The sequence below is a fragment of the Staurois parvus genome, unplaced genomic scaffold (assembly GCF_062004578.1).
Source record: "Staurois parvus isolate SC_StPar_1 unplaced genomic scaffold, SC_StPar_1.0 ptg000172l, whole genome shotgun sequence".
In the NCBI taxonomy this organism is placed as follows: domain Eukaryota; kingdom Metazoa; phylum Chordata; class Amphibia; order Anura; family Ranidae; genus Staurois; species Staurois parvus.
In genome coordinates, this window is record NW_028317968.1 from 2312362 (window position 1) to 2333895 (window position 21534).

The following is a 21534-nucleotide window of genomic DNA, read 5'->3' on the forward strand; positions in this document are numbered from 1 at the left end:
TGCCTCTGCCTGCTGCCCAGCCTGACGTGCCTCTGCCTGCTGCCCAGCCTGACATGCCTCTGCCTGCTGCCCAGCCTGACGTGCCTCTGCTTGCTGCCCAGCCTGACGTGCCTCTGCCTGCTGCCCAGCCTGACGTGCCTCTGCCTGCTGCCCAGCCTGACGTGCCTCTGCCTGCTGCCCACCCTGACGTGCCTCCGCCCGCTGCCCAGCCTAATGTACCGGCTCCTGATGCCCAGCCTGCTTCTGGAAATCCTGTGTCCAGCAATCTGCCTTCCTGCGGTCTCCTGCAAAAAGTTAGGCCTATCAGCAGGAGACCCAGCCAATCACTTGATTCTGGCAGTGGGATGTCCAGCCAGTTGCCAGACCCAGGCGGTGGAACATTTGGGCCATTACGGACTGTTTGGAGCATCCTGAGGCCGCTCTTGAGGGGGAGGTACTGTCAGGAATGGACTTTCCAATGGTGGTGGGACTCACCTGCCTTGTGGGCTGCAGTACCAGGGCTGGCCAGCAGGTGCTCTCAGCAACCAGAAGCTCACTCCTGCAGTCAGCCATCACTTGAGGCTGATTGCAGGAGGTGTATTTAAGGAATGGCCAGACCTGCAGTCAGGGCCTTGGTGATGTTTCCCATGAGCCCCTGTACCTGCATCCTGTCTGCTTCCTGCCTGATTCCTGATTCTGCTTGATCCTGACCCTGAATGAACTCTGCCTGTGCTGACCTCGGCTATTCCTGACCACTCTCCAGCCTGCTCCTTTGGTACCTTGTCTGCTTGATTGTTCCTGACCCGGCCCGTCTGACTACGCTCTGCCTACTGCTTTGTGTCTTGTCTGCCCGATGATTCCTGACCCGGCCCGCCTGACCACTCCACCTCCCCAGCCCTGACTGCTCTTATCTGTGTACATTCCATTATCAGTTGGAGGTTTGGTTTTGTTATATTGTGCATTATATTTGTGTATAACCCTTAATAAATTATATTGTTACACCATACTTGAGCCTGCGTTTCCCTGTGTCAGTTCACGCATCTCTGGTCTTACCGGGAGCCCTGACAGTCGTTCCAGACATTGTTCAGAAGAACAGCGTACCTTGATTAACCTCCCTGGCGGTATGATTATTTCCGATTTTTGGTACTGAAAGCGGTACCATTATTTTGCATGGAAATATGTAGTTTTTTTTATTGTAGGCTGTAATATTTAGGAATAACTCACTGAAATCTGTCTGAACAAGAGTCTATTAAACATCCCGGGGGTGATAAAATTTTAAACACAAAATCATAAATTATAATTTAATAAATAATTAGAGATGAGCGAATTTCTCAAAAATTCGATTCGGCTGATTCGGCGAATTCCAGTATGAAATTCGATTCGATGCGAATTAATTCGCTACGAAGTTAACTTATTAAAAGGGTTTCTAGGCTTCAGAGAGCCTTTAAATTAGTGCAGAACACTGTACCTTTAATTTAAATGCCCTTGGAGATGAAAACAAATGGAAACAAATAGATACAATGTTTCAACCGCTGTATGGAGTGAGTGTCCCAGAACTGTCAGAAATAGTCTATTTCTGACAGTTCTATGACATTCCCTCCATACAGCGGTTTCAACCGCTGTATGGAGTGAATGTCCCAGAACTGTCATAAATAGTCTATTTCTGACAGTTATGGGACATTCACTCCATACAGCGGTTGAAACATTGTATCTATTTTTTTCCATAAATGACATTCTGCAGATACACTTAGAGGAGCGCTGCAGATACACTTTTTGCCGGCTTGGAATTATTCTTATTTTCATCCTACTTCTTCTTCTTCTTCTTCTTCATCCTCATCCTCTTCTTCTTCTTATGAGGATGAGGATGAAGAAGAAGAAGATGAAGAAGAAGTAGGATGAAAATAAGATTAATTCCAAGCTGGCAAAAAGTGTATCTGCAGCGCTCCTCTAAGTGTATTTGCAGAATGTCATTTATGGAAAAAAATAGATACAATGTTTCAACCGCTGTATGGAGTGAATGTCCCAGAACTGTCATAAATAGTCTATTTCTGACAGTTCTGGGACATTCACTCCATACAGCGGTTGAAACTGCTGTATGGAGGGAATGTCATAGAACTGTCTGAAATAGACTATTTCTAACAGTTCTGGGACACTCACTCCATACAGCGGTTGAAACATTGTATCTATTTGTTTCCATAAATGGATCCATTTATGGAAACAAATAGATACAATATTTCAACCGCTGTATGGAAGGAATGTCCCAGAACTGTCATAAATAGTCTATTTCTGACAGTTCTATGACATTCCCTCCATACAGCGGTTGAAACCGCTGTATGGAGTGAATGTCCCATAACTGTCAGAAATAGACTATTTCTGACAGTTCTGGGACATTCCTTCCATACAGCGGTTGAAACATTGTATCTATTAGTTTCCATTTAGGATACAGATGTTTCAACTGCTGTACATGTGAAGAAGCTGTCAGAGAACTGTCAGAAATAGAGGAACTCTGCACATACACTTTTTGCCGGCTTGGAATTATTCTTATTTTCATCCTACTTCTTCTTCTTCTTCTTCATCCTCATCCTCTTCTTCTGAGGATGAGGATGAGGATGAAGAAGAAGAAGAAGAAGAAGTAGGATGAAAATAAGAATAATTCCAAGCCGGCAAAAAGTGTATGTGCAGAGTTCCTCTATTTCTGACAGTTCTCTGACAGCTTCTTCACATGTACAGCGGTTGAAACATCTGTATCCTAAATGGAAACTAATAGATACAATGTTTCAACCGCTAAACATGTGTTCCTTCTGTCAGAGAACTGTCAGAAATAGCGGAGCTCACTGCAGGGACACTTTTGCCGGCTGATCGGGAAATATTCGATTCGCGCACCCGAAGTAGGCAAAATTTCGGATTCGACGCAAATCGAATATTTCCTGAAATTCGAATCGAATTCCGGTTCGCCTGGTTCGATTCGCTCATCTCTATAAATAATCATAAAAAATAATAATATAATATTAATACATTTAATTCAATAATATAATCAAACCAAAAACACTGAAATTTGAAATATAGCGCCAAGTTCGCACATCGCTGAGCAAAGTCGCAGAATCGTTTTCAGTGTCTGATGACGAATCTCCCCACAAATCATTATCACTCAATTCTGCAAGTGGTTCTGATTTACTATCGCTGTTCTCTAGCTGATCTAAACCGCTTTTGACCTAAAGGGACACTTTTTGGACGCCATGGACGTTTCTCAGTTTCCAGGCAGAAAGAACAGACAAAATGCAGGCAGGGCGCAGGACAAAGCACTAGGGACAAAATGTATGTGAAATTGGTTGAGGCAGCAATGTTTTACTATGTAAAATGTAAAAAAAAAAAAAATGACATTATTTAAAATTTTTAAATTTCCCGCCGCCAGCGGCGCCCGTACGTCCCGACGTCACAGGGACAGGACACAGAAGCCGGATGCCGGCATCGGCCGAAGGAGATGGCCGGGGACGCTGCAGGGGACACATCGCGGGAGCGCAGGGTAAGGTAAGTGAAGAACAAATGCCGGAGCAGTGCCGCATGGTATTCCCGAGTGTAGCTCGGGGTTACCGCTCTTGGTACTGAAATGTTACCCCGAGCTACACTCGGGAATACCGCCAAGGAGGTTAAAAAGTTGATTGGAGAGGGGAAAACATATAAAGAAGTGCAGAAAATGATAGGCTGCTCAGCTAAAATCACTTAATCAATCAAATTCCTTTTTTGTACTCCCACAAAAAGTCACACTTTCTCCCTAGAAAGTATACAATCTCACATAACCTTTTTGTGATAACCATAAATTAAGTATAATAAATTCATATAATCAAAACTAAAGATAAAATAAAAATCTATAAAAATATGTGAATTGTGTCCAAAAAAAATTTTTTTTTTAAATAGTAATTGTGTCCAATGTCCAAATCCCAATTTTCCACCTTGATGCAGTTAGAAGGAAATCAATCCTAGATATTCTGAAATACCTCAAAATAAAAAAAAAAAAAACAAAAAAAAAAACATAGTGCATTATCTTTTACATATATAACACTCCACTCAGTGCTCAACACAAAAATCACTCTTAAATTGTGCAAAAAAAAAAAAAAGCTCCTTCCCCAAAAAATATCAAAACACAAATACAACATAACTTAGAAGAGTCCTGGCAAATCTAAAAGATAAAACTGTATTGGGTTGACGAATAAACCTCTGTGTGTGACTGAGGCAGTGGGGCTCATTCAAATGAGTGCTGTGGCCTGTATAGTGTGATTCAGTTTTTTTGTTAATGTGGCTGGAAGCTGTGTGTAGGCAGGCTTTGGCATGCTATGGGGATGCAGGATCAAATTAGAACTTTTGGTTTTGTTCATGCAGCTGTTGTGTCCACATAGAGTAAAAACAAACAAATCACTCATTCGCACCTTATTTGCTGGAGAACCCATGTGAGTGAGCCCTTAATATATTGTAGTGTTTTTTTACATTTTTAACTTCATTAGAGTTTCTAATTATTCTTTAGAGTTTCCAATTATTTTTTAAAAAAGGTTTAAATTATTTTTGTTCAACTCTGTTGGGGGGGGGGGGGGTTGGTGAAATATCAGTGGTCTGCACAGGCCCCTGATGTCTCACTTTTAAAACAGAGAAAGATACTGAGAACATACATTCCCAAGTTTCTTTCTCTGCAGCCTCAGCTGTACTAGACAGTGAATGAACAGAAATCTCTGTACAGAGCCTCCTGTTCATTCACAAACCTGAAGCATAGTAAATACAGTTTACTATACTTCACTTATGAATGAACACAGTGAGTAATGGGCACTGATCACTTACTGTGTTCATTCAAAAAAGGAAGGGTCTGGTAAATATTACATATTTACAATCCCCTTCCCATGCTCTCACTTCTGACACAATCTGCTGCAGCAGCTGGAGGGAGAGCAGAGGAGGGAATCGGGCAGCGTTATGGGGGGGAAGACGATGGAGCATAGGGAGGGTGATGGGGGTGGTGGGGGACAATTACAGAACTGATTCTCTGTGTGACTTTCTATGCAGCAGCTGAAAGCTGTCAGGAGGGAGAGTAGCATTCACCTGCTGAAGAGAGAGCCTCACAGAGGATTAGTTCTGTAAACCCTAGCACCTCCCTGCCCATCTGATATCGGCGGCTTCTCTTCCCTCCCAGTCAGCTTGGACAGCTTCATCAGTGGATTCTCGCTTGCTCCTCCCCTAGATTGCACTGTGGTGGAGAACAAGTTGCAGTTGTGCTGTGACTGAAGTATATAAAAGAGAGAAAACAGCATTTGGGGCACTTATTTTAATGTGTGCTATATATGCGTTGTTAAATTGTTGTATTTAATGATGATCCATGTGTATTTGGTAATATGGCTTTAACGGCACTTTCAGCTCAACTTGATAGATTGTATGACTTTAGGCCTACAGTAGTGCATTGGCAGCTAACAGTGCATTTGGTCAGTGATGTCATGAGGGATCCCTCATCGAGGATAACAGTATATAAGGGGGGAACATTAACATCTATACCAGACATTCATCTAGGATAAGGGTCTAGAATAAGTTTGCCTACAAACAGGAAGGAGCTTGGAACTGTCATTTACCAGCAATTTAGACAGCATTTTTTTTCTTTGTAAATGGCAGCTTTGCTGTAGTATGCTGTATACATCTTACATATGCACTACTTAATAGGTAGGTTAAAGGCATCCCGCTGACATGTTATTTAATCACTTGACCTCTGGAAAGGTTTTACCTTCTTCATGACCAGAGCATTTTCTTGCTGTTCAGCACTGTGGCTTTCTTTTGGTGGTATTTGATCACCGCTGGGTGTTTATTTTTTACTGTATAAACAAAAAAAGACTGAATATTTAGAAAATAAAACACTCTATTTTCTCATTTCTGTTATAAAACATATCCAGTAAAAAATTTTTAAAAAATCTAATTTCTTCATAAACTGAGGCCAAAATGTATTCTGCTACATGTCTTTGGTTAAAATAAAATCCCAGTAAGTGTATATTAATTGGTTTGTACAAAAGTTATAGCATCTACAAACTATATTATTTTACTATATTAAGTATATTTACACAGCTATAGATGCAATACAGTAATGGAGGTGATCAGCGTCTGTGTGGGACTGTGATAGGGTGGTGGGCAATCTGGTGCTAATAGACACTATCTGGGTGGGTCACTAACTGAAACTGACATCAATAGTGATACTAATACAGTGATCAGTAATAATACTCTACACTGACACTGTACTAATCACACTGACTGGGAAAGGGTTAACAAGGGGTTAGCTGTGTGCCTAACAATGTGTAATGTATGTAATGTCTGCTGCTTTTACTTTACAATCTGGCTGTTTTTTCTCCCTGCTTTTCAGGGAGAAGAAACAGCCTGACTGTTGTTCCTATGCATGCAGAGTTCTGTGTGTTTGTGTTATTGGACTGCGTCCAGTCACAAGTCACGTGTGCGCCCCAAACCCGGAAGAAAGGGCAGACGTACAGGTACGTGATTGTGCCTGCAACTGCCTCGCATTTGCAATGTATTTACTATGAGCGGTTGGTAAGTGGTTAAATGAATTTTGCATTTTTACTGTTTCACTTAAAGTATTTTTTAAAATCACTGCACCCCACCCAATTGTTTTTTTTTTTTTTGCTTTGTTACATTTCCTCCACGGCAGTGTCCAGCGCCCTATGCCATTTGTTTTACTATTTCTTGCCAATTAGCCTAGAAAGCAGCCATTACTGATTTCTAAAATGCATATACAATTATATATCTTTTTCTACAGTCTAATCTGAAGGTCTGTTGTACTGCAAATGTCTTCATTATTATTATTATTATTATTATACAGTTTGCTCAGCGCTTTACATCATTTGTGCTTGATAAAATTAATTTTTTATATGTTAAAAAAAATCTGAAGAATATATTTTAAAAAATATATTTTTAAAAATATGTCTTTTTAAATATGTTCTTCAGATTTTTTTTTAACATATAAAAAATAATTTTAACATATATTTTACATACATTTGTAAATGCACTCCAAAAATGTAGATTTGTATTTTTAAAGGCATACAGTATATTTGAAATGTATTTTTAAAAATATTTTTCATATATTTTGTAATAAAAACACATTTCAACATGCAGTATATATATATATATAGTTTTAAATATATTGAATATGGCCAAAATTGTAGCATTTCAAATGTATGGCAATATATTTGGGAAGAATATTTTTAAAATATATTTCAAATATATTTTTCTTCCATATGGGATGTCAGATGCAACATAAGGAGAGGGGAATAGTGATATTATGGGTAAGTATATTTCTTTTCTACCCAAATATAAATCATAACTTGAGAGAATTTCTCTTTTATTTTAAAATGTAAACATATTCGGGAAAATGTATTTTCTGCTTTCTGTTTCTTCAGGTCTGGGGGATTCTCCCAGAGTGAGGGAGATGTATGATTCCTGGTGTTATAGTCTGACAGCAGAAATGAAAGGGAGTCCTTTTTACTTGTGGGAACATCGACTACTGAGGCCAGTACTTTGGATGCTCACAGTCTATCTTGTCCCTGCTGCATCCCTTCTACTCATAGCAAACCCATCAGGTGAGAGTTTTCTTTATGTCATACATCTGTCTGTGATTATTCTGAAATGACACTAGGAACAAAAGTAGCAGATATATGCACATTTTTTTATTTTTTTTAGAAGCACTCATAAATTGATGTAACGCCTTCTGTAAAAAATTATTGTTAATCAATCATGACTGCTGAGAAGCCTAGGTGCGTTTCACCGCTAACATAACAAAAAACCTTGCCTCCCCAAAAGACAAAGAGGCTGATTAGCCACTTCCCCGCCACCGCATAGCAGATATACTGCTACACAGAGGCACGGGTGTGCAAAATCACGTATATATACTTGATTTCGCATTTCCGGGCAGATGAGCGCCCTACCCGCTCTGCCATTCGCGGCCACAGATGTCAGTAACCGGGTCCGGGCCGGTGATTACCCGCCTGCGCCCGGTGATTGCCGAAATCACCGACGGGGAGGAAGACTGTTTTGTTTACAAACAGTTTTCCTCCCTGTCAGTTCAGGCACACAGCTTGGGATGGCTGTGCACAGCACAGCCATCCCAATCAGTGTGCTGAAAGTGAAGCACACACCCCTCACCCCTTAGTAAAACACTCCCTGCACATAGTTAACCCTTTGGTCGCCCCTCACATTAACCCCTTCCTGCCCAGTGCCATTAGTACAGTGCCAGTGCTGTTTTTTAGCACTGATCACTGTATTAGTGTCACAGGGGATGTCAGTATGCAAGTGTATAATCCAAACGCACACGTTCCTGCGTTAAAAATGGCTGTGTGTATAAGTGGGTGCTGCAGTGACCTTTGGCTGGAACCGAACAAAATCAGCAAGGAAAAAATGTCACCAGCACACCAAGGATCACCAATATGTATCCAAAGGTTTTAATAAACCATCACATGGTTACAGCAAGGCAATGTTTAGGAGTCTCGCAGGACCCCTTCATCAGGCATGTGACCTTCCTTCCTTACAGGGGATGTCAGTGACACCAAGTTAGTTCCCCCCAGTGTCAGAATGTCCGCAACAGTCCCGCTAAAAGTCGCTGATCGCCGCCATTACTAGTAGAAAAAAAAAATCAGTAACTATACCGCCATTTATAAACGCTGTAACGTTCACGTAAACCAATTAGTTTACACATATTGGGATTTTTTTTAGCAAAGACATGTCACAGAATACATTTTGGCTGAAATTTATGACGAAATTTGATTTTTTTAAATTTTTTTACTGGACATGTTTAATAGCAAAATATTGTTTTTTGTTTCTCAAAATTGTCGGTAATTTTTTGCTTATAGCGCAAAAAATAAAAAACACACAGGCAATCAAATACCACCGAAAGAAAGCTTAATTCGTGGGAAAAAAAGGATGTAAATGTAATTTGGGTGCAGCATTGTATGACCGCGAAATTGTCAGTTAAAGTGACGCAGCAACGTAACGCAAAAAATGGCCTGGTCAGGAAGGGGGGTAAATCCTCAGGAGGGCAAGTGGTCAAGTTGGAACTAGGGCAAGGCCACAGCTTTATTGAACTTTCCAAAATGTAACAACATTGAAAGAAACCATATAACAATGCCAGTCACAGTTATACGGTGAGCATCCATAACAAAAACACAGATAGTCTAGGAGGCCTGTCTTCACCATCAGGGCCAGACAGGCATTAAACTGATCCCAGAATTAAACTTGAGGGCATAGCCCATAAAGCAATATCAACTGCTGGCAAGGTACAGCTGCCAATAAAGCTGTGATGAAACTCCCAATGAGTGGGAAAGTGGGCAACTCTTGTGACGTCTGAATCTCCTCAGAGTAGTGGGACGTGCCCCTGCGTAGCCTTTTTCTATAGTTCAGGCTCCACTCAACTCAGTCACCTCATATCTTGGTGGCCAATCCTATCGGAGCCACTTAACATCTCTGTTTTAGGTTTACTCCCACGTAGCTGCCAGGCTTCCAGCAGTCAAGGCTCCCTTTCCCTAGGAGGAGGGAGTGGGGTCAAGGGGCCTTTATTAACCACAAGCCTACAGGGCACTTATACCCCCTTCCTGCCCAGGCCAATTTTCAGCTTTCAGCGCTGTTGCACTTTGAATGACAATTGCGCGGTCTTGCAACACTGTACCCAGATGACATTTTTATAATTTTTTTGAGAAAGATAGAGCTTTCTTTTGGTGGTATTTAATCACCTCTGGGTTTTTCATGTTTTGCTAAACAAACCAAAAACAACTGAAAATTTTGAAAAAAAAAAGTTTTTTCTTAGTTTTTGTTATAAAATTTTGTAAATAAGTGATTTTTCTCCTTCACTGATGTGCGCTAATGAGGCTGCAGTGATGGGCACTGATAGCCTGCACTGATAGGTGGCACTGATGGGCACTGATGAGGAGGCACTGGTAGGTGGCACTGATGGGCATTGACAGGCATCACTGATGGGCACTGAAAGGCAGCACTCATATATGGCACTGATAGGCGGCACCGATAGTTGGCACTGATAGGCAGCACTGGCTGGCACTGTTAGGCGGCACTGATAGGAATCACTGATGGGCACTGATAGGTGGCACTGATAGGGGGCACTGATTGGCAGCACTGATAGGTGGCACTGACTGGCACTGATAGGTGACACTGAAAGGCAGCTCAGATGGGCACTTATATGTGGCATTGATGTGTACTGGTAGGCACTGATATGTGCACTGATGGGCACTGGCAGGTGGCATTGATGGACACTGACAGGTGGCACTGCTGGGGCTACACTGATCATCAGGGCACACTGATCATTAGTCCCCTAATGATCTGTGTACATGTCCCCTCAGAGGAATGCCGATTACCGGCTCTCCACTCCTCACGAGCTGTCAGAGTGATGGCTCGTGAGGAGAGAAATGCAGATAACCAGCATTTCCCTAATTACATGTGATCAGCTGTGATTGGACACAGCTGATCACATGCCCGAGCTGACATCTTCGGCTCTTTCCATTGATCGGTGATCCGCTGTGTCCAAGGGATAGCCGTGCAGCGCGCTCCTGGAGCCGCGCATGCGCGGTTAGAATGGTCCTGGAGCTCCTGGAGCCGCGCATGCGCGGTTAGAATGGTAGGACGTCATATGACGTCCTCCCAGAACGACAGAACCGCCTTGCGCCCGTCATTACCGTATATGGCGAGCAGGAGGAGGTTAAAGTGGAACTCAGGACAATTTTATTTTTCTTAGGTATATAACCTTTTTTTTTATATCTAGCTATCTGTGTTTTCACTTGTGAAAATCTCTCTTTTCTTTCGGTTGAATAAAAAGTAACGAGAAATCCCCTTGTTGACAGTATGCAGCAAAACAGGTAGGAACACCTAGCCCATTGACAAATATCACAGGGTTTACCCTTCCTATCTAGCATGTCATTTGAATAGAAAAAAGGTAGGAATCCCCCAAGAGAACACACCGCTACACTTTGTAAGAATAAAACCCAAAACGCTTTAAAAGTACAGAATCATGGAAAACAGGATTCCAGGTAATTAAGGAACATGTGTTATTATTATTATACAGGATTTATTTGGTGCCAACAGTTTGCTCAGCATTTTACAACATGATGCGTGTTCCTTGTGTGTTTTGTCAGCTGTCTATTTTAAATGACACTATGCATATTATGTAAAACATTACTGAACAATAGAAATGAGATTAGAGAACATCACACTTGTAAGATAATTCAACCTGCAGCAGTTTTCAGGTCCGCTTCTAGACACACTGATGTACCCCTATATATTAGGATTCCATCCATGTGTGAAGTGGGTGTATCCTAGCTCCAGGTTGTAAGCCCACAGGGTTCTTGGGTTGCACTGGGCAGTGGGCAGAATCACTCACCCTGCTCATGGGGTACCTTTCTGTGTGTGCACAAGCTCACCAATGCCCAGGACTAGGTGGAGGTTATGTTCACGTGAAATCAACCTTAAGGAGGCCCATGACTTAGAAATGGGTGGTGCACTGTATGTAGTGATTTAATGTACAGAGTTCCTCTGTGAAGCAATGTGTCCCATGTCATTACACATCTCGCTGTAACGGTTGTTGAGCCTATGCCCTCTCCACCTGTTCAGTATACCTCTACCACCTCACTCTCAGTGACAGGATGGGGTCCTGCTGTGCACATACCACGGACCTCATGCATCCACTTTTGCAACCTCACTCCCAGTGACCGAATGGGATCCCACCAAGCACATAGCATGGACCTCATGCATGCTCTCACATAACTCCTTACGTTCTCATCTGTACAGTTGCAGTGGGTTCTGTCCCTGTTGCTATGGGAAACCGACCGCTAGGGAGGGAGTCTGATCACTGATCCCCTCCCTATCAAAAGACACCTCACCTTGCCCAGGTACCCTGCTTCACGACAAGCTGCTATACACCAGTCCTTGGCAACTGCTACCTTCCTCCACTCCTGATGCCGAGTTTATCTTTAAAAATGGACATGCTTCATACCCCAATGTGCTTTACTGTCCCAACTTTTTGTAATTTCCATTACCCAAACAGTTTAATGAACTTTACTGAACTTTGCAATGCAAATTCATACCATGAACATCACAGTCCAATGCATCCATCCCTAACTCACTTTGCTAGACTATGGCTGCCCAAGCATACCTTTCCAGGTGAGAGTCCATAACTTGGTACAACCCTAACCCTCAGGGGGTGTACAACCTAAGGTTCCTAACTCCCATTCATACATACACATACTAGGGACAATTTTAGACAGGAGCCAGTTAACCTGCCAGCATGTCTTGGAGTGTGGGAGGAAACCGGAGCATTCGGAGGAAACCCATGCAGGCACAGGAAGAACATGCAAACTCCAGGCAGGTGGTGCCATGGTTGGGATTCGAACCAATGACCCTAGTACTGCCAGGCAGAAGTGCTAACCATTTAGCCACTGTGCTGCCCTATGGCACTCCCCGCATCTCCACCTCTACTTTGCCTCAGCAGTCGGAAGCAGAGAGTGGAGTAGGACAGAACTCCTCTGCCAGATCCTGCACTTCTCTGTGCAGCCACAAAGAGGCTCAACTCTTTCCCCTCATCTCATCAGTTGGCAACAGAGAGGAGGACAGAACTACTCCTACAGATCCTGCTCCTCTCTCTGCTTCCACAGCACCTTGCCATGTCCACCTCCCCTGGTTTCAGCTTTCAGCAGGTTCCGGCAGCTGACTCCAGCCCTCCTCTGGTCCTCCTCCAGACCCTGCACTTTCTGCTTCCCAGCTCTGTCCTAGCTTCTTCCCAGTAGCAGCACATTGTAAGAGTGGTGCACCATGATGTAAGGCAGGGGTGTCAAACTGGTGGCCCTCCAGCTGTTGCGAAACTACAAGTTCCATGATGTATTGCAAGGCTGACAGTTACAAACATGACTCCCAAAGGCAGAGGTATGATGGGAATAGTAGTTTTGCAACAGCTGGAGGGCCGTCAGTTTGACACCCCTGATGTAAGGGATAGTGGGGGACTCTTGACTTCTGATGGTTGGGGTAAGGGGGGGGGGTGCTCTGGACATATTACAGATACAACCGGCCCATTGAGGGCAACCATAATGATTATACAGTCTGCAAAGAAATTGAGTGCAAATCCTGTGCACTAGAAGAAATTATTTCTTCTTTTTTTTTTTTTAAACTGCACCTTCAGAAAAAAGCTCTATATAAAAACTGATACGCATATATGGAAGCTATTTTGCCTTCCAGTCAAGTGTGGAAAGTTAAAATCAGACTTTTGCTGGAATGCGATCAGTTGATTGTAGTGAACGCAGCTTCATCTCATTTACTAAGCTCAGCAAACATTTAACAAGTAAATCAGTCCCCTCTGTCCTCAGAAACATGTTCAGTATTATTTGTTATGTGTAAGGAACATGACATTTTATTTTGCAGGCTAGGAACAGTTCAGGGAAATGAATGTGCAGGTTCCATGTGATGACACAGCAAACATAAATTGTTCAACATTCACAGGCATTGACAAAGATCCATTTTGTTTCTTTTCTCACAGTCATTTTTAAGAAAAATTTCAAGAAAAATAATCATGACATTCTCAGCATTATTTAGGCACAAATGAAGTTTTGACAGTTTTCCTAAATAAAGAAATCACACTTAACAAAGGTACGGTCTCAGGGTGTTAGGATCGGGGATGCATTTACTTATGTGTACATTTTGGGTAAACCTACAAAAGCTGGTGCATTACCCATTTTAGGATTCAGTCATAAAACCTGAGTGAGACTGCATGATTCTGATAGTGATGTATAAATATGCTGATAAAATAGCACAACATTTTTATGCTGCCAAATAACAAGCCATTAGCAGCGTCAGTTACAGCAGTATAACAGAGGCTCTGAACATTCTGCCACAAATGGAAAATGATGACAAGGAGAAAATGAAAAGACAAATGTTAAAGTCATAATCGGTTTAGGAAATGCAAAGGAACATGAGCAGCCTAATGCAATCACTAAAAGACCTGTCATATATTTATTTTGTAAGCAAATTTTTACAAACAATAGTTTGATAATTTTCTGGAATTGCTGCTAAAGTAATCTTTACTGTAGTACAGGGGATCTTAACCTTTTTACAATTACAGAACCCCAATGGATTGTCCAATATGGCCTCATATTCCCATTGTCAGACTGTCAAAATCGTTATCAGTAATCCTATTAAGTACCAAAATAATGCCGGCCATAGATGGTGTGATTCTCGGCCGGTTCTGCAGGAACCATGTATGGGTAGGCTGAATGTTCCCAAGTTGGTTGATCAGGCAACTTGGGTATAACCAGCCTGCTGGACTTTACATATGATTACTATATGGCTGGTATAGCTGCAAGCGATAATCACTGTCTTCTCCCAGTGGGAATGGAGAGAAAGAAATTCACTCCATGTATGGCCGGCTTAAAGTGTTACTGAACCCGCAACAGTAAAATCAGTATATGCAGTAAAGCATGCTTGTTATACTCACTGTGGAACCTAATGGGTTAATCCTCCACATTGTGTTAAAAGGATGTTTGATCCTGTCTTCTCTGATCCCCCCTTTCTTCTACTGTCCCCAATCCATCTCCTGATAGAACAAAGCCTTGGGGGCAAGATGCACATGCTCAATTTAGTGTGCATTTCTAGAGAGTTTTTATTCCTTGGGAGAATACATGTGATCAGCACTGGGCCAATCAGCACTGTCCAGACAGACAGTCAGGGGTCCTACAGCATCATAGGACAATCAGGGGAGAACGAAAACTCCTACAAGCTTTAACCACACAGACTTTGGTTACAAGACTGCTCTCACTGCTGATGAAAAATGTATTTATCCATTTATATTTACTAAAATAATTGCATTTCCATGTTCTGTGTACTGTGGGAGACCAGATATAGTGAATGCAGCATCCTGGGTTTAGTAACACTTTAAGTAACAAATTGAGGTACACTTTTTGATAATGTTACTCGAATGTCATTGTGCACATCAAGTTGATTTGTCAATTTTGATTTCAGGTTCAGTTATACTGAAAACTCTGTTTTATGTATTTTACATTATTAAGATTTCTAGTGCCATACCCCTGTCATTTGGCGCCAATACCAACAAGTGGTAAGGAGAGTAGGAGTCCTGCTTTAATATAAAAAAAGTATAAAAAAATGTAATTGCTTCAGGTCTTGAACTTGTAAATCCATTATGGGCCAGATCAATTGTTACATGGTACAGAAGCAATACATATGTAGTTTATGTTTGGGCCAAAAAATAATTTCTTTGGCCACATTGCAAAAACTATTCTATATTTTCCTGGAATCCACAGGCATAAAAGATGTAATAAAATAAAAAAAAAGTTTTAGTTTCACCAATGTTAGGTTTAAAACAACGTGTGTTACTAAGCATAAAATTGCACATTTTATTCTACAATTTCTCTATTTTAAAATGACACTAAAATTACATTTCTGGTACAATCCAATGGAGAAATAATTTACAAATTACATAAATGTGATTTTGTTTTTTTAACGCAGTTCTGCAAAAACACATAAAAACAGAAATTAAAAATTTGGTAAATGATTAAATAAAAATCAGCTAAAAATAATGCTTATTAAAAGAGTGGAAGGAGAGAGTTATTAGAATTTATAAGGGTAACTAAAGGATATTAGGGGTTATAATTAGAGATGAGCGAATTATTCAAAAATTCGATTCGGCTGATTCGCCGAATTTGAGGAAGAAATTCGATTCGATGCGAATTAATTCGCTACGAATTTAACTTATTAAAAGGGTTTCTAGGCTTCAGAGAGCCTTTAAATTAGTGCAGAACACTGTACCTTTAATTTAAATGCCCTTGGAGATGAGGAAGGAGAAGGAGAAGGATGAGAAGAAGGAGAAGGATGAGAAGAAGGAGAAGGAGAAGGATGAGAAGAAGGAGAAGGAGAAGGATGAGAAGAAGGAGAAGGATGAGAAGAAGGAGAAGGATGAGAAGAAGGAGAAGGATGAGAAGAAGGAGAAGGATGAGAAGAAGGAGAAGGAGAAGGATGAGAAGAAGGAGAAGGATGAGAAGAAGGAGAAGGAGAAGGATGAGAAGAAGGAGAAGGAGAAGGATGAGAAGAAGGAGAAGAATGAGAAGAAGGAGAAGGATGAGAAGAAGGATGAGAAGAAGGAGAAGGATGAGAAGAAGGAGAAGGATGAGAAGAAGGAGAAGGATGAGAAGAAGAAGGATGAGAAGAAGAAGAAGGATGAGAAGAAGGAGAAGGATGAGAAGAAGGATGAGAAGAAGGAGAAGGATGAGAAGAAGGATGAGAAGAAGGAGAAGGATGAGAAGAAGGAGAAGGATGAGAAGAAGGAGAAGGATGAGAAGATGGAGAAGGATGAGAATAAGGAGAAGGAGAAGGATGAGAAGAAGGAGAAGGATGAGAAGAAGGAGAAGGATGAGAAGAAGGAGAAGGAGAAGGATGAGAAGAAGGAGAAGGATGAGAAGAAGGAGAAGGAGAAGGATGAGAAGAAGGAGAAAGATGAGAAGAAGGAGAAGGAGAAGGATGAGAAGAAGGAGAAGGATGAGAAGAAGGAGAAGGATGAGAAGAAGGATGAGAAGAAGGAGAAGGATGAGAAGAAGGAGAAGGAGAAGGATGACAAGAAGGAGAAGGAAACAAATAGATACAATGTTTCAACCGCTGTATGGAGGGAATGTCACAGAACTGTCAGAAATAGCCTATTTCTGACAGTTCTGTGACATTCACTCCATACAGCGGTTTCAACCTTCTTCTTCTGAGGATGAGGATGAAGAGGAAGAAGAAGAAGAAGAAGAAGTAGGATGAAAATAAGAAGCCGGCAAAAAGTGTATCTGCAGAGCTCCTCTATTCTGCAGATACACTTAGAGGAGCTCTGCAGATACACTTTTTGCCGGCTTGGAATTCTTCTTATTTTCATCCTACTTCTTCTTCTTCTTCTTCATCCTCATCCTCAGAAGAAGAAGAAGAGGATGAGGATGAAGAGGAAGAAGAAGAAGAAGAAGTAGGATGAAAATAAGAAGAATTCCAAGCCGGCAAAAAGTGTATCTGCAGAGCTCCTCTATTCTGCAGATACACTTAGAGGAGCTCTGCAGATACACTTTTTGCCGGCTTGGAATTCTTCTTATTTTCATCCTACTTCTTCTTCTTCTTCTTCATCCTCATCCTCAGAAGAAGAAGAAGAAGATGAGGATGAGGATGAAGAGGAAGAAGAAGAAGAAGAAGTAGGATGAAAATAAGAAGAATTCCAAGCCGGCAAAAAGTGTATCTGCAGAGCTCCTCTATTCTGCAGATACACTTAGAGGAGCTCTGCAGATACACTTTTTGCCGGCTTGGAATTCTTCTTATTTTCATCCTACTTCTTCTTCTTCTTCTTCATCCTCATCCTCATCCTCTTCTTCTTCTTCTGAGGATGAGGATGAAGAAGAAGAAGAAGAAGTAGGATGAAAATAAGAATAATTCCAAACCGGCAAAAAGTGTATCTGCAGAGTTCCTCTATTTCTGACAGTTCTCTGACTTTCACATTTACAGCGGTTGAAACATTGTATCTGTTTCCGAATAAAAACATCTGTATCCTAAATGGAAACAAATAGATACAATGTTTCAACCGCTGTACATGTGAAGGAACTGTCAGAGAACTGTCAGAAATAGCGGAGCTCTCTGCAGGGACACTTTTGCCGGCTGATCGGGAAAAATCCGATTCGCGCACCCGAAGTAGGCTAATATTCGGATTCGACGCGAATCGAATTTTTCCTGAAATTCGAATCGAATTCCACTTCGCCTGGTTCGATTCGCTCATCTCTAGTTATAATTAAAGGGTAATAAAAGCACATTTGTAACTTGTAAGGTTCTTTTTGTATTAACCACCATTATGTGCAGATCAAAGGAGACTCCTTTCATCAGTACATAAATGAATTTGTGTAAATTCACTGAAAAAAGAATATTGTCATATTGTAACTAGGTAGCTATTAAAAATATCCGCAAACACTGTTTGCAGACATTAACACAGGAGCTACTGCACGGCTTCTGAAAATTTGAAGCTGATTTACCAAAGGAATTGATAATGTTCTTACACTAAAATGTGTGAATATCTTATTTTATCCAGTCATTTGTCTGATCTTTGCTTATTTCATCTGCACATAATTGAATAATTGAAATTAATATTAACACAATTTATTCTGTTAACACTGTCAGCTTCCTAAAGTGGAGTTCCACTCACACTGTAAAAAAATAAAAGTCAACAACTCCAAAAACTGTAGCTGTTGACTTTTAAAAAACAGCCACTTACCTGTCCCACGATCCCGCGGTGTTCTCCCCGCAGCCTGTTTCACCAGCCGTCTGGTGTTCCATGCACCAGCATCTTCAGTGTGGGCACCCGGCTGTGACTGCTTGCTGCTACACAGCCGGGTGCCCACTGCACATGCACAAGTAGTGCTGCACTTCCTGAATGGTCTTGTATTCTTCTGGGACCTGTTATGTGTACCAGAAGACCACGTGGAGGGAGGGTAGGAGGACAACTTCTGCTTCCGATCGCCTCGGAGATCGCAGTGGAAGTGGGAGTGGGTACCTGTCAATTTCAGGTACCGCTCCCAAAAGGTGCCAATCCTTAATGGGGAGTGGGGGACCAGTCATTAAAGTGGAACTTCCACTTGTGAGTGGAGCTCCCCTTTAAGTAAACCAGCCTCACAGTCATTTTGACAGCTGGGATTTCACGGATTATAGCAACATAAAAGTAATGGTGTGGGGAAAAAGAACCAAGACATATAACTCACACTCAAGGTACTTAGATGAAGCTTTTGTTTTTGAGAATACATGGTAAAAAGTAAAGGGCATATTTTTCTTAAAAGATAGATTTGCTTTCCCAAATAGTAGCCTAGTCTCCCCGTCCTCATCAAAAATATACCTCACCTTATTGACTCACTTGGCTGATTTCCTCAGCCTGCTCAAAGTCTTAGTAATGTGTGCATCATTTATGGTGTTTTGTTCCCCCTTGGCCTGTGCACATACTAACAATTGCCATAGGGAAAAATGGGCAATCTCCAGAGTTCTTGGAGGTAGCCCATTCATCACTGTTACATAAGTAGGACAGAGGGAAAGCAATGTGTAAAAAAAAATTGTAAACATTGTCATGACTTTAAAAAGGTTACAACAAAGTGTTCAGGCTGATCTCACATGAGACTGGCACATGACCCTTTAACCCTTTACTTGGAACGCTTGGGACCCCTGGATAAAGCTCCAAATGATATTGTCATTTAATATTACCATTAAAGTCAGTGGGTCCACATAACATTGAAGCATCTAGCATTTTCAGTAGATTGCCAAACCCTGTTTCCGTCATGACAGATTTCTTTTAAAATGGTAGGAAAAATACGTAAGGTGCAAAACAAATATTTTCTTTTCATTGGATAAAGACATAGGAATAAGAATATATTTCGATTAACAAAGTATTGCAATGTTGATAGTTCAAACTCAACCTCTTGTGCACCTATCCAAATGTGACTAGTTTTCAACAAGTATAAGGAGATAGGAAAGTGGATAAAAATTTTCATTTTCTTCCTCACCCTTGGGAGCAATGCGATAACTGATTTCAATTTATGATAAGATCAGAGAGGTAGATGATTTGTCATTGGAGAAGAAGGTTAACAAAATGTCAAACATCACTCGTTGAAGTATACAACCTCCTCTTGGATTCTTTTCTTCCCACTGACAGAAAAGAAAGCATTTTCCAATTATCATTTATTTTTATCCATTAAGAAAGTTGCTAGACTCTTTCTTATGTCCCTGCTCCTCTGCTGTACTTTTAGATATGGTGCTTATTGTGCAATAGTTGCCTATGGTGCTTTTATGCCTTCTGTTTGTCTCATGTACGTCATATGCTTTCTTTATTTGGAAGCCTATACCTCTGTTTCCAACTTACTCTCTGTAAAGGGGAATTCTTACTTAAATCAATTTTCTTCAAATACAATCAAAGTGGAAAAATATCCACATTGTTGTACTATATATACTATATTACTATATACTATAATACTATATATTTATATATATATATATATATATATATACACACACACACACACACACATTTAGGTCCATATATATTTGGACACAGGCACAATTTTAGTTTTTTTTCAGGTATTTAACAAAACATATTCACGCTATAGTTATATAATGGGTAGGACAGAAAGTCCACACTCTCAGGTTTAATTTGAGGGTGTGTACATCCAAATTGGAGGAAGTGTTTAGGAATGACAGCTCTTAAGAGTAGCCATCCTCTCTTTTTCATGGGACTAAAAATAGTTGGACAAAATGTTCATTTTTAATATTTTGTTGAGAATCCTTTACTGGCAATGACTGCCTGAAGTCTGGAAACCATGGACATGACCAAAGACTGGGTTTCCTCCTTTCTGATGCTTTGCCAGGCTCTAACTGCAGCTGTCTTCAGTTGTTCTTTGTTTGTGGGTCTTTCTGCCTTTAGTTTTGCCTTCAGGTGTTTTTTGGCAAAGTCTATTCTGACTTTTCTATTATCAAAAAGTCGAGTATCTGGCTGCTGTTACCTAATAGATGTATGAAAGAAAAACCCTCCTATAGGACTTTCATGCAGCAAGTTATAGCATTACACATATAACCAAAGATCTTTCTTTAGAAAGGAATAAACTGTATTACAAAGACATACTCTTTATACTTGCAAAAAATACATAATCTTTAAAACACGCTCTGACAAATATTGCAAGAAAAATGTCTTCATAATATGAAAAACCACCCATAAAGGGAGGAGGTTAACCCAACGCATTTCAATCATTCCACATTTTTGATCTTCTTCAGGGGGTGTAGATGCAAAGAGAGTTTCTAATGAGCACATAGAAAAGGAGTGATAATATGCATATATAAACGGTGGTCGGTACCATTTATGTCATGGCTATAATGATACTTACAGAAAATCAATATTAATCAGAGCAATTGTAAAATATGGACATCCAGGATGAAACCACATGGACCGAGGCCCCAAAGTAGTAGACTCAAGGAGAGCAAGAGTGGTCAGATGTTGACCCCATGTATCTAACGGCAACTGGGAAACATCACATCACCCTCTATACCTTCATTATGAAAAATATATAAATTAAAATAAAAGACTTATTCCATATTACCTTGAAGATAGTAGTAAAAATGATTTATAAGAAGTGAGACTAACCACATTAGACATGGCTAATAGGTGTGATGAATGGAAAAATTTTTAATTCAGTCGTAAGGATGTTACTGGTCCCACTGGACCATGACACGAAACAACTGATTGAAGAAAGATTAAAAGTTTTTTTCTTCCAATAGTGAAGATGTCTCAAATCACTCAAGACCAAGACATAAGATAGTTTGTTGAACAATAAAAATCAACAAATTGTTAATGCACTGGCACAAACTGCCTTAAATGGTATTGAAAGTCATCACTGTTATAATTATCCATGACGCTTACTAGAATATAGAGATATAAAAGTATCCTTGACTCAGAATAATGCAAAGTAAAGTTATGGAAAGTCTCTCCATGGACAGAAT

General features: G+C 40.7%; 1 protein-coding gene across 1 annotated transcript in view; it reads left to right on the plus strand.

The window, feature by feature from the left end:
- Positions 1-7465: 7465 nt before the first annotated feature.
- The window catches only part of SSC4D (scavenger receptor cysteine rich family member with 4 domains), a 67131-nt gene continuing 53062 nt past the window's right edge, over positions 7466-21534 (plus strand). The window contains exon 1 of the mRNA XM_089676732.1: positions 7466-7586. Within this exon, the coding sequence (XP_089532858.1) occupies positions 7472-7586 (115 nt within the window). The 5' untranslated portion in view covers positions 7466-7471. The remainder of the gene's footprint in view (positions 7587-21534) is intronic.